Source organism: Pelodiscus sinensis, chromosome 7 (assembly GCF_049634645.1).
Source record: "Pelodiscus sinensis isolate JC-2024 chromosome 7, ASM4963464v1, whole genome shotgun sequence".
In the NCBI taxonomy this organism is placed as follows: Eukaryota; Metazoa; Chordata; order Testudines; family Trionychidae; genus Pelodiscus; species Pelodiscus sinensis.
Window position 1 is genome coordinate 47,013,154 of NC_134717.1, and position 13,555 is coordinate 47,026,708.

General features: G+C 41.6%; 1 protein-coding gene across 4 annotated transcripts in view; it reads right to left on the reverse strand.

Moving 5' to 3' along the window:
- Positions 1-202: 202 nt before the first annotated feature.
- SESTD1 (SEC14 and spectrin domain containing 1) overlaps positions 203-13,555 on the reverse strand; it is a 134,847-nt gene continuing 121,494 nt past the window's right edge. For all 4 annotated transcript variants that reach the window (XM_075933734.1, XM_075933735.1, XM_075933733.1 and 1 more), the window contains 5 exons: positions 10,463-10,544; positions 9,394-9,516; positions 6,797-6,988; positions 3,768-3,889; positions 203-942 (listed from right to left, as the gene is read on the reverse strand). In XM_075933734.1, coding sequence (XP_075789849.1) covers positions 813-942; positions 3,768-3,889; positions 6,797-6,988; positions 9,394-9,516; positions 10,463-10,544 — 649 coding nt within the window. In that variant the 3' untranslated portion in view covers positions 203-812. The remainder of the gene's footprint in view (positions 943-3,767; positions 3,890-6,796; positions 6,989-9,393; positions 9,517-10,462; positions 10,545-13,555) is intronic.

The following is a 13,555-nucleotide window of genomic DNA, read 5'->3' on the forward strand; positions in this document are numbered from 1 at the left end:
ACCTTACTCCAGGAGTAGCTCCCCTGATGTCATTGTAACTACTCCTAAAGAAAGGCACTACTTGAGTAAGGGCATCACAATGTGACCCTTAAGAAAAATAATATGTTTTTTTGTCAACAGATCAAAATGTGGGTTTACCAGCTTTAAGTGTGTAATGGACAGTCTATCCACATTTGGGAAGATAAATCATAACCAATCTGTATCAGATTTTTAAAAGATGGTTTTTATTAAGCACAATCAGCTTTTAATAGATATCAATACAAGTAGGAAAACATCTGTAATGAATCTGATATATCAAAGATTTGATGGTCATGTTGCATACTGGAATAATAGAAATGATCATTTTTAAAGTATTACAAATTAAAATTATAGGGTCACCACTGTCTACACAAACAGGTAGCTTACCTACAGCCTAAAAATACTACATCACCAGCGGGTGGGGGTAAAGAGAGCCATTATGTCATATGTGGAACTTCTACATTCTGATTAGCACCATTCAAAGCTTATGTCAGCTGTTTAACTAAGAAGCAACTGACAGGTCAGGGTAAAGCTTTTACAGCAATTTTTCAGTGCAAGGTTTACAGTTCCTTTTGATAAGATACTTGGAATCTATGGTTTCATAGCATGTTAAATAATTATGGCTTGGCAGATGTACAGTGTTAAGATGTTCAGGAGCAATGTTTACTTTGAAAAAGATGAGGCTTTTATAAATGGCTATGAAATGCATTATATCAAATGCTGTAATATGCAGACGACATGCTGGGTTACAAACTGAAGTCTTGTTACAATCTGGTATTTAAGGGTTCAGTCTATTAGCTCTCTGGGGTAGTGGCTTCTGGTTGTCTCAGCTGCTGCTTTTTCAGGCTAACTAGCTTCATCTTCTCTCTAATGTGTTCTGCTGAAGAAGCCATGTCACTTGGGCTCCCAAAGTACTGCTCAGTACTATGGAGAAGAGAAAAAAAAGAAAAAGGTAAAACAGCATTAGAATTCTCATGAAAATACAAATACCCTCCTGAAGATTTGAAACAGCACAGAAATACAGGTTCTTTTCTGCTTGTGATTTTAAACGCCAACTTCAGTGGGCTTTACAGAAGTCCTCAAACTGTAATTTTGCTGTGACTGATAAGAAAATAAACCAAGGACAGAATGAGTATGGAGACTAAGCTGTCCTCCCAGTCACCAAAGCAGTTTTGGTCTACACTACGGCATTATTCTGAAATCCGCCCTCCCTTTGATTGAATTTATAAGCAGAGCTTCCGCACCACCTAGCACATTATTTCAAAATCGATAGCATGATTTTTTTTTAGGGAACATTTTTCGAACAACACAACCGTCCCTGCAATAATGCGATTTCCCCGACTGGCCGGCCAGCCGCTGGCAGCTGCGAGGGGCTTCCCCTGGTGTTAGGATTGAAAGTTTTATTCTTTTTATATTTCTTATTTTAGGTATAATAATATAGTAGTAATGTAGCAATATAAGGCATATATTAACATACATTTAATATTTTACAAATTTAGTCCTTTCAGTTGAAGGTCTATTTTCTTTGTTTTGAAGTTTAGTAAATGTTCTAAAGTAAAAAAACAGTTCTGAGTATTGTGGCTGTGTTAATAAGATTAGCGGAATTCTGCTAATGTTGAAGGCCAAGGCTTAATTGTTTAATTTACAACGCTTTTGCTTTGCCATGCAGATTGTAACCTCAGAGAGCTGTGTATGTAAGGAGTGTGAATGTGTCAAAGATAAGATGCAAAGTTACATGGCTTTAGAACCAGATGGCTAAAGAAGGGGATTGAGTGAGTATGGGCAAGGCCATAGCACAAGACAATCTGGCTGCAGAGGAGCCTTCTATAACCACCAGTGTTTACCCACTACTCACAAAAAGACTGGATAATTGGCAGATTGACAGCCTTAAAGCGGAGCAAGCACTCCGACAGGATGATTGATTACAGGATGAACCTTCAAGAGATGTTTTGGGAACACTCACATCAAAAAGATAACATTCCCGTCACAAGCTGACGGAGCGGGATCCATGGATTTTAACAGAGAAGAAGGATTATAAATAGCAGGGTGCTTTGCTATGGAACTAGATTGACACAGACTCTGGACTGGTAACTATGATATCATTTGGCAGGATGATGTATGCACGACGTGTTTTGTGTGTGCGTGTGCATGACTGAAAAGCATATGCAACTCTTGTATTCTCAATAAATGCGGCGTGCTGCCTTTTCCCCCCATAAAAGATCTTGTGTGCTTTGTTTAAGCATAACACTGCCTCCCTGCAAAGCGGTAGAGGTTCGCTGCTTGCCGTGCCATTTCCCGGCAACCCCGTCTGGCTGGATGCCTTGCTCCCTCTCCTCTGCCCCCCCACTTGAAGCCAGTGGCTGGGTTTCCCCAGCTGGCCAGTCGCCGGCAGCTGCGTGGGGCTTCCCCAATTTATTGATGAGTTTTAAGTGTTCATGAAAGTTAGCCAGTGAGTCCATTGGCGAGAGCCAGGCCTTACGCAAGCAAGAACAATGCCTGCTTTTCTGTATTTCTATTGCAGAAGTGTCTAACTGAAGCTTCACCTAAAGATAATTTGAAAACGTCCATTAGAGCCGAATGTGGCTACCTGCTAACTCAGCAGCACTTCTCAGGAAGAGAACATTTCACTCAAGCTCCAAGTCAAGCACTCAAGCCTGTAGCTCAACGTAGGAGTGCTTTGTATGCAGTCCTAGTCACTATTGAGAGCGTATATGAAAATAAAGAATACAGTTGAAAGCAGCGGGCACATTATTTTCTGTTGCTGAGTGAACAAAATGCAGCAATTTCAAGTGATCCATCAGTCGCCATCCAGTCCCAACTTTTGGCAGTTAGAGGGTAAAGGGCCCAGAACACAGTATTCTGTCCCTAGCCATCTTGGCTGATATCCACTGAGATGAACCGGTCTTCCATGAATTTACCTAATTCTTTTTTGAACCCAGTTATACTTTTGGCAGTCACAATATCCCATGGCAATGAATATCAGACGTTAACTGTATTTCTCTGAAGGAGTGCTTCCTTCTGTTTGCTATACACCTGCTGCCTATTCATTTCATCAGGTGCCCCATAATTCTTGTGATACATGGATGATTAAATAACACTTCCCTATTCACTTTTACATAATATTAATGATTGTATAGACCTCTATCATATTCTTCTAAATCTTTTATAAGATGAATGCTCCCAGTCTCTCATATCTCTTCTCTTTGCTGTACTTTTCCCAGTATATCTTTTTTGAGATGGGGCAATCAGAACTGTACAGTGTTCAAGACATGGGTAGATTATGGACTTATACAGTGGCATAATATTTTCTGTTATTATCTATCCCTTTAGCAATGGTTCCTTATATTTTGCCATCTACTGCTTCTCAGATGTTTACAAATATCTATTTTATGATGACTCCAAGATATTTTTCTTGAGTGATAAGTCATGAAATTGAAACCCCATAATTTTTTTCCCTATATCTGCAATTATTTTGCAACATGTGCTTTATTCTGCACTTCTACACTGAATTTCATTTTGCTACCCAGTCACCTAGTTTATTGAGATCCCTTTCTAACACTTTGTAATCAGCTCTGGATATAACTGTTTTGAGTAATTTTGTATCTGCAATTTTTGCCAACTCACTGTACATCCTCCATTTCACATAATTTATAAACATCAACAACATTCTAATAACCTCTGCCTATGATACCACTGCGAAGCTTTAACAAAAGCATACTGAAGTAGTATTACAACAGTATGTCCCATACCCATCAGGATAAACTACAGGCACTGTTAGTCTGTCCAATATTGATTTCCCAACTGCTTCAATTTCATCAAATTGCTCCATTTCATTAATGTCTTCAGGCTGCTCTGGAAATTCTTGTAAAATCTGTAATAAACAATACAAAAATGTAAAAGAAACGAGAGCAGACTGCAGCAAGCTTCTGAAGAGATGTTAACCAGCATAGTTAATGCATCTTCATGTACACATTTATTTAAGATCAACCTGTAACAATCAAAGCACAGGTTGGACCTCGGCAGCTCAAAACCAGAGTTTGCCGGACCAGGGGAGGTCAAGGCTCCCACCTTACCTGTCACCCTTCCAGCCCTGGTCATTGGGATCCACGCCCCGTTGCACCAGCCCTGCTGTCACCAGCCCCAGCCAGGGCTGCGCTCCCTGCCACGTCGGCTCTGCTGCCACCTGCCCCAGCCTGTACTCCCCACTGCGCTAGCCCTGCTGCATTCCCTGTCGCAATGGGGCTGCATAACACACTGTGCTGGCCTGAGCTCCTGACCACTGGCTTGGCAAAGGCTCCCAGAGCTGCTGCTGCTGGTGGTGGTGCTTTGCGCCTGGTCCTGGCCGCCCCTGCTCCCAGCCAGGGTCTCTGGTCCAGAAATAGCCATGGTTCTGCCGGAACATGGATATCGCCAGACCAGAGAGTGCTGGAGGTTCAACCTGTATATTTAGAAAAATATAAACCCATGTTGCAAGATAGCCCAGGCTGCTACACTGAGTACCAATACATTTTACATCTCTGCTAAGTAGCTGCAAACACATAAATAAATACAATCACAATTAATTGCCACCAGGAATTCTAACAATTAATTCAAATGCATACCAAAATAATCTGTATCAGCAAACAAGCCAAACAGCTATTTGAAATACAGGCAGTCACCGACTTACGTGGATCCGACTTACGTCGGATCCCTAGATACGAACGGGGTGAGGCAACTCCCGCACATGCGCAGCAGCATTCCCGGGGCTCACTCACCTGGGTCCTAGGATCCTCCTTCTCCTCGGGCCGGCTCCGACTGGGGTCCCGCAGAGCTGCCGGGCAGAGGAAAAGTGCCTCCCCATGCCCGCTGCCCCCCCCCCACCCCCCTGCCAGCAACAGGCTGCCCCCTCCCCTGAGCAACAGGCTGCCGAACAGCAGACAAAAGCAGCCTCTCTGCCCCTCCTCCCCTCTATACATGCAGGGCTCCGGGAGCGGAGCGCAGCAGCGTCCCCGGGGCTCGCTCACCTGGGTCCTAGAATCCACCTCCTCCTCCTCTTCGGCCGGCTCCAACTGGCCTCTGCCTGCAGCAGCTGGCCACAGGGACAGGGATCCCGCAGAGCTGCCGGGCAGAGGAAAAGTGCCTCCCCACGCCCGCTGCCCCCCCCCTGCGGCCTCGCATCCTGCACGCCTCCCCCCTCCCCCCCTGCCAGCAACAGGCTGCCCCCTCCCCTGAGCAACAGGCTGCCGAACAGCAGACAAAAGCAGCCTCTCTGCCCCTCCTCCCCCTATACATGCTGGGCTCCCTGGGCAAACAAAGACTCCACCAAAACAAACAAAGTGCTGGCCTCATTGTGTTAGCAAAAAAAGGACCCTCCTCCTAGAACCCTGGGTGGTGTGTGGAAATAAAGCTATTAGCTCAAAGCATGGTGCAGAGCTGTTTGGTATTTGATGAGTTACTCCTTTAGTCCTGAGTTTGTCACAGGGACAGAAATAGATGTGAAATCTTCTGAACAGGGGAACAGACAGCAAAACAAACATTAGAGGGGAGTTAACCTTTCCCTATGCTATCCAAAACTAAAAAAAATGTTTTGCTAGAGTTTCCCCTACAATATGTACCAGTTCCGACTTACATACAAATTCAACTTAAGAACAAACCTACAGTCCCTATCTTGTACGTAACCCGGGGACTGCCTGTACAAGAGTACCTGATTAATAAAGAGGACACTCAAATTATTCTTGAGAACTCCAATCTGTTTTTCCAGACACTACATACTAGTGCAAAGTTCAACCGATATAAAAGGATTAAAACATATGACCTTATGAATTGGTACATTGGATCTGATACATTGGATACTATATTTAACACTATATAGTCACTTAAATCCAAAGTAATCCTCTTCCTTTTATGGTAAAGTTTGAGCAACAGAGGTATATGTGAAAAATATGCCACCAAACTAGCAAAGCTGCATTCCTAATTTATCAATTGAATTGGTAGACAGTATGGGTAGTTACAATGCAAGGTTCTTCATGCTGTCCCACCTATATAACACGTCATAATTGTAGGAGGACCACTTTTGTGGATAAGAAAGTAATTCTCCCTGTATATCCGTTCTCTTTTTACTTAGACTACCTACAAATGTGTCAGCGAATTATTTCCAGTTATAAAAACGTTTTTATGATATGGACAAGCTTCCATTAAGAGCTGGACTGAGATAGTCAATTCATTTACCAGCCACTGAACTCTTCTCAATTATAATCAGACACTACTGACCTAATATTTGATCTGAATTTGACAGCATTGGCACAAGACCTGGAAGCCCATTATCAATCTCCTGACCTTCACATTACCCTTAAATCCAAAATGATTTCTAACCAAAAAACAATTATTTGATTTAACTTTGCAACAGGACCGTGCTTCAATATTAATTTGAATGTATGCATTTATGGTATCTTCTACTGACTATCATAAACCATGCTTTGTTGATTATACAACCTTCTCATGCCAATATGTTCAAATAATAAGTAATTTAAAGCTAAGGAATTATGCCAATCAAATGGAAGAAACCATGATTTACATTTATGACAGTTTTATGGGATTTATTTTACATTTTAAATAGCTGAATTATAAAATATATTTTCAATACAGAAAATGCTATTTAATTTCTTTGTAAAATTTAGAAAGCAAATAATCAGAATCTGATTGCAGTCCAATAAATACACAGCAAGATTTAATTTACATATTTATTTTTCATTTTACTTAAACTAAAATAGAATAAGTTTTTCTTTCAAAAGCCTCTCACCTTTTCAGCATTTGAATGAAATGCAACAGCCATTTCCAACCGGTGTACTCTCTCTTCAGAAGTTATTGTAAACTGTTTCCATACTCTGTTCAGTCTCGGAAGTGTGTCTCCTGAGGACCTAGAAGTGCATCGCAGAGACTGGCAAAGCACAACTGTAGCCTGTAGTAACTGTCTCCCATAATCATAAGTACTCTGCAAAGAAAAAACAGAGTATATGCAAAATACTATTTTCAGCTTCAGAACAGACAATTTCCAATAATACAAACAAATATGCAAGAGAGGAATTCACTTAGGACAGGGGTTCCCAAACTTTTTGACACGGGTGCCAGTAAATCCATTCACAAGCTTTTGGAGGACTGGTAACATTCATTTGCCTATTTGCATATTCATTAAGCAAATGATGAATATGCAAATAAGTTGTTTCTGGTCCTCCCAAAGCCCCCACTGCCAGCTTTAGCAAAGCTTTTGATACAGTCACCCACAATATTTTTGCCAGCAAGTTATGGGAATTTGGATTGGATAAATGGACTGTAAGATGGATAGAAAGCTGGCTAGACCATGGTTTCCCAAATGTTTTACTTTAGTTGGAACCCAGTTTTTTTCAATACTGTTTATAGCAGCCCAAAAATATAAACGCATATAAAAAAGAATAAAAAATGAATACATTTTCACTGTTTCACCGGGCTGCATCCTCCGCCCAGCCCGGGCCAGGACTTGGGGAACCCGGCGCGACATGGGCACTCCAGGAGCCCGGAACATCTGGCTGCATCCTCCGCTCAGCAGGGGCCAGTGCTTGGGAGACCTGGTGCCACACGGGCACTCCAGGAGGTGGGAGCAGGAGCAGGAGCAGATTGGGGGTAGGGTATCTGGCTAGGAGGGAGGGTGCAAGGAGGGGACTTGGGTAGGAGTTGGACCTCCCTGGTCTGGCACCCTCTGGACCTGACTGGTCCCAGATGAGTGATTTTTTGGACCAGGGGAGGTCATTTCAGGGCTCCTGGTTCTCCCCCTCCCCACTAGGCTTCTTTGTACCTCCCTCCCCTGCAACTCAACTGAGCTGCCTACCCTTGCTGGTTCCCTGCACCTGCCCCAAAACCATCCCCCACAATCCAAGGGAGTGCAGCACCAGTTCCCTGCAGCCCCTCACAGCCCAGCTGAGCTGCCCTTCTGTTCCCTATGCCTTCCCTTATCCACTCAGCCCAGTTGAGCCCCGCACTGGTTCCCTGCATGCCTCCCTCACAGCACAGCTGAGCCCCGTTTCCCTGCACCTCCCCCCAAGCCTGGCAGAACTGCTAAGCCCAGCTCTGATTTCCTGCCCCTCCCTCCCCTTGAGTCTAGCCCCGGGTTCCTGGCACCTCCCTCCTCCTGCAGCCAAACTGAGCTCTGAGCTCCGCCCCCACCCCCACAGCCTAGCCAAGCATCCTGCACCTCCCCCACCCCTGCAGCCCAGTCTGGCACTTTCCTAGCGTGGCACCTGGGGGCAACTGGCCCCCCTTCTTATCCCCTCGCTACGCCTCTGCCGGGAGCCCAGAACATCCGGCTGCCTCCTCCGCCCAGCCTGGCCCAGGGCTTAGGGAACCAGGCACCACACGGGCACTCCGGGAGCCCCGAACACCCCTGCAGCCACGTTGAGGCCTGGTATTTTTTTCCCCACGGACCGGTATAGGTCCGCGGCCCATAGTTTTGGAAACGCTGACTTAGGGCGTGTCTACACGAGGAAATTAGTTAGAAAAACTATCACCCTTGACTTAGAGCCCCAAGCAGCAATGAGGAGTAATTACTTGGAATTATTCTGGAGACTAATTATTTCAAAATAGCAACAGCTGAGTGCCACACTACCACTATTTCTAAATAACTATTATATTATGTTATTATATTTACTACATTATTCTATTAATTATTTATTACATTATTCCTCAAGGAAAGCAGGAGTTATTATTTTGAAATAACTAGCCCCTTATTTCAAAATAATGGGTTTGGTAGTGTGGACACACAGTTTGTCATTTCAAAATAGCTTCCTAGCGTAGACTTAGATATAATTCCACAGCGCATGCTTGCACTGATCTGATTCAGTAAAAACATCATTTACAAATTAGTAAAAACATCATTTACAAATTAGTTTACTAAGTAAATACCTATATTTGTTTTGGGGGTTTTATTTTAGGCCCATTCTACATCAATGTGAGAGATGCTTTTGAGATACAATGTAGTTTCTCAATCTCCGGTTACCTCTATCCTGGAACCAGACATGAAACTCACATTTCTTGCACTGTAGTGCAGAACCGTACAAACACACCAGATGGTTGGCCCATATTTCTGCTACATTAGTCGCAATGACTTCAGAATTCATTAGGAAAACAGTCCCACACATCTCCCTCTTCTTTTTAAATCAATACCAACCTTCTTTTATACTCTGCACTTCCTGTGCCCGCATCTACGAAGGTCGTAAGACTGCCAGAAACAATATGGGCATTGTAGGTTTTATATCTTTGAACAGTTAACAATGGAAACTCTACTACAGTGCCCCAGATTTACAGCAAAAAGCTGCTCATAGATATGCAAAAAATGAGTTCCTAGAATAAAGGTAATTCACTACTCACCTGTGCAACATCAACAAACTTTCGATGCTTTTCCAACAAAACTTTGGTTTCTTGAGCATCATCTCCCAACCTGATATGGGTCTTGAGCAGAGCATCCAACAGTTCACTTAACCATTCTACCGCCTTGAAAAAGAGAAGTAATTTAGAAGAATAGAAACTGGCTCGATAGCTGATTAAAAAGAAAATCAAGTACACTGAGATGACTATAGAACTGAAATATTGCTTTGCAGTTGAAAACTCAGAAAAGGTTTCAGCTAAATCAGTATTCTTTTTATAACCCCCTTCTGATCTGTTATTTTTATTCATTGCTATAACCTTTGTGAATACTCTAACGTAATTTACCCTTTGTGAATACTCTAAAGTAATTGAAAACAAAGTAAAAGTAAATTTAAAAATATCAAAAGAGAAAAATATATTTTAAAATTGAACAAAACATTTGTCATTATATTTGCAGAAGGGGGTTCATGGTTCCAATATGGGCCGTGTATTAAAATGAATGATTTTATTAGTACATTTTAAAAAAGAGAATGGTAATTCAGGCATTTTTATTTACATTAAAATAAAACCTGACCTATGTCAGGTTTCATAAGCAAGATTTCCAGTTAAATTATATTTATCATAGAGAAAAGTTTGCATTTAGTACCAAGGAACAGTCTAAGTGAAGACCTATATGGTGGCCATGTTATAGAAGCCCTCAATATTTGTAGAGCCCAGCAAATCCGCAAGTATTTGCTTTATATTCACAGGTATCTGCATCCGCCGATGTGGATATCACAGCTCATTTTGGCAGATATATATGCGGATGCAGATACAAATTTTGTATCTAGAACCCTTCAAATTAGCAGATATCTGCTTTATACCCACGGGTATGTAGATGTGGATATTTGCAGCTCACTTTTGTGGATACAGATTTTGAATCCACGCAGAACTCTAAATATCTCGAAGGATTATGCCATCACAAGAGCACAGTTATGTTTAATCAATATACGTTTGCGAATATTTCGCACAGTCCAACCAATAAACTTGTCTAGAAATAGCAAAATTGTGAAGTTCTATAGCAAGCCCTTACCTGAGCAGCATCTTCTTCACATTTAAATAGCTGGACCATCTGAAGCATCTTTAGCCGTCGCACATCTACCATGTCCTCACACCTGAGGAAACCCAAACATTTAGGAATAACTGAAATAATAGCACAGAGAATCACCATTCAATACACTAAATATACCCTAGAAATGACAATTATGGTGTCACAATTTAAGCATTTTAAGTGTACAGCATCAAGAAGGCAGTTTTCTTTAAAAAAGTAATTATGCATGATTGTACCAGTGGCCTGGATTTTGCAATGAAGTCCAAAGAAACTTGCAGTAAATGCAGCTGAGCACTAAAAATGCTGATGTGTCCACAGTCACCTTCAAGACATTGTGATGAATAAGACTGGATAATGTGTAAAATGTATCTGCATTTCCCCACTTCACCATCTTTAGACAGCTACTATTTCAAATGGGACGGGGAACCTTTTTTAGGTCAGGGGTCACTGATCCCTAGAAAAATCAGTTGGGGGCTGCACACAAGTGAGAAGAAAAGTGAAAAGCCCCTGACTGAGAAGGAGACAGACACTCTCCACATTCCCATTACACACCAGAGCCTGGGGGCAGTGGATACAGGCTAGTAGATTCTGTGTGCTCCAGCCCTGCGGGTGGGTGGCTACAGGGCTGTGGCGCCAGCGCAGGCTCTCCAATGCTGAACCTTGGGAGCTGGATCCAGCCAAGCAGGGGCCGCATTTGGCCCCCGGTCTGAGATTCCCCACTCTTGATTTAAAAGGTTATAAGATAAATGTATCATCATAAAGAATCACAAAGACTTTGCAGATTAATTTGGATGATTTTCTTTGCTATAATTCTTGTTGGAAACCATTCAAAATGTAATTTACATAAAATGAATGCAGAAAGAAGATTGCTAAAATTCAACTTATGACATAATTAATTCATTTTCTACAGTCATGATATGAATATATTGGAAGCACTTTCCTGTCAACCACCACAGCTCAATATTATAATACATTAATCTAAATAATGAGTTCTCTCTCTGAATTTAAAAGGTAGTTTGTTTTTTTTAAACATAGAGGGAGAATCAGAATCTTACACAGTCCAGGAACAAATCCAGATAGTTAATCAAGATAGCAAGAGTTAGCTTTGTAAGTGACAAGATATGCACATGCACACATGTGTTTTTCAAACAGGTTTTGTAATTTCCATGAGCCTGCACAAGTACAATGTATTATAATTTTGAGCTTTGTTAAGTGTGCTCTGCAGTGCTGCAATGCTTACACTACGTAGCAACTACTGCAAAAGTGATAAAACGGGACTTTTAGATTTCAAGAATTTTAGCAATCTAGTCAAAATATCCCTTGAAATAAACATTCAACATTTATGAAACATCTGATAGGTTTAAGCAGCTAGTATTTTGCAATTCTTATTGTGTTACTCACACCTGGTTTGGACTACCAAGAATCTTAAAAAACTATTTACAATTAGCTATTGCAAACAAATCTTGCAATGGAAATGGGAAAATAGATTAAAAACTAATGCACTGTCTGACTTTACTTTGAACCTTATTGGTATTCAGGCCAACTAAAGGACTTTTAGTCATACAAGTAGTTCCTTTGTGCATACCAATCAGAGAGGAGAAAATTCACATTTAACTCTTACTCATACTGTTTTTTCTTTGGAAAAAATGCCAGTAATATTATAGGATGAGGCATTTTTTGTTACAGAAGCTAATGTACCTGAGCCAGAAAAATGTGTTATTGAGGTGAGATGTGTATTTTCAGAGATTAGTTTTTGGGCATTTCATTTTCCCTAGTAAAAGCTGTGCAAATTAGGTAGAAATCTAACTGTCCAAACTTCTTTTCTGTCTGGTAGAAACTACAATACTAACAATAATGAAAAAGTGTGGATTATATTTAGTTCTGATGGTCTGAGTTGCAATTATTTTAACAAATTTGCATGCCATATCTATATTAAGGATATCATTTGTCAACATGAATTCAAAACAAAATTCTTCAAAGATTGTTATGGCTAGTGCAGTTATAGGGCACCTAGGACTTCTTGACAGATGAGAAAACATCCCAGGGCTATATTTAAGTCCCATTCAAAATACACTTCCGTAAAACGTAACGAAAAAAATCATAGTTGAGAACAGCTGCTGTCACGTCAACAAATCTACTAAGCTGAATGGATTCATCAGGTGGAAAATCCTCCCTGAAGAAAGGTTTAAAGACAGGTTTGCCTTCAAACTTTATTTGGAAGAGAGGAGGAATAGCTTAGCGGTTTGAGCATTGGCCTGCTACACCCATCGTTGAGAGCTCAATCCTTGAGGGGATCATTTTGGGATCTGGGGCAAATCTGGTATGGTACTTTGTCCTGCCCTGAGGGCAGGGGACTAGACTCAAATGACCTCTCAAGGTCCCTTCCTGTTGTATGATATATATATATATATATATATATATATATATGGAGATATACCTATTATCAGTGGGCATCTTAACAGAGACTTTTTTGTGGACAAACACCTCTTCATCTCACACACTAGTGATCACCCAGACCAACTGAGGATCATGCAACACAAACCACCTCCTCTCCAACAGGAGATGACGTGGCAACTACAACAACTGCATCAGTGGAAATAAAATATTAGGAAAAGAACATTCTAACACAATAAGGCACTGATTCAGGAAGATACTTAAGCACATCCTTTTAAGCACTTGCTTAACTTTAAATCAGTGGGACTTAGGCGCAGTTAAATAACTGGCTGCGTGCACTTCCAAACAGGAATACTCTAGTGAATTGAGACCTCCCCTCGGAAATTTAAACGTGAGAGGGAGGGGAAGTGATTAAGGACACAGGAGTGACGATGTGCTTTCATAAGAGCACAACAGGCATGTCTGTTGCTTCCCAGCTTCCTCTCCATTGTGGTTGTCCCAATCCCACCCCCCTCATCTCCATATGTTCTAAGTGGATAATTTGTTATTGCCTCAGGCCGTGTTTATACTACACCCCTCTGTCGGCAGAGGGATGTAAATGAAGCACTTCGAAAGTGCAAATGAAGCAGGGATTTAAATATCCTGTACTTCATTTGCATGGTGCATCATGTCGAAGTTTGG